Source organism: Bison bison, unplaced genomic scaffold, assembly GCF_000754665.1.
Source record: "Bison bison bison isolate TAMUID 2011002044 unplaced genomic scaffold, Bison_UMD1.0 scf7180017864312, whole genome shotgun sequence".
Lineage (NCBI taxonomy): Eukaryota > Metazoa > Chordata > Mammalia > Artiodactyla > Bovidae > Bison > Bison bison.
The window spans coordinates 1,791,205-1,791,438 of NW_011494884.1; the positions used below are offsets into that span (position 1 = coordinate 1,791,205).

At 65.4% G+C, this 234-nt stretch overlaps 1 protein-coding gene across 1 annotated transcript in view; it reads left to right on the top strand.

Moving 5' to 3' along the window:
- The window catches only part of EP400 (E1A binding protein p400), a 108,364-nt gene that overhangs the window by 87,114 nt on the left and 21,016 nt on the right, over positions 1-234 (top strand). Inside the window, exon 49 of the mRNA XM_010852522.1 lies at positions 6-98. Coding sequence (XP_010850824.1) covers positions 6-98 — 93 coding nt within the window. The remainder of the gene's footprint in view (positions 1-5; positions 99-234) is intronic.

A 234-nucleotide genomic window follows, 5' to 3' on the forward strand; every position in this document is an offset into this window, starting at 1 on the left:
TCCAGCCCCAGGCTCAGGCACAGCCCCCTGCACAGCCCGCGCCACCCCCACCAAAGGCACCCCCTGCGATCACGACGGTGGGCAGTGCCGCAGTGCTGGTGAGAAGGAACAGGGAGGTCGGGTCCAGCACACCCATCAAGGGATCCCGCAGCTTCCAGCCCAAAGCCCTTCAGAGGCGCAGTCTCCCCCCTTGAGGAAGCGGCTATTTCACCTGCATAGATCGGAAGAGCGTCG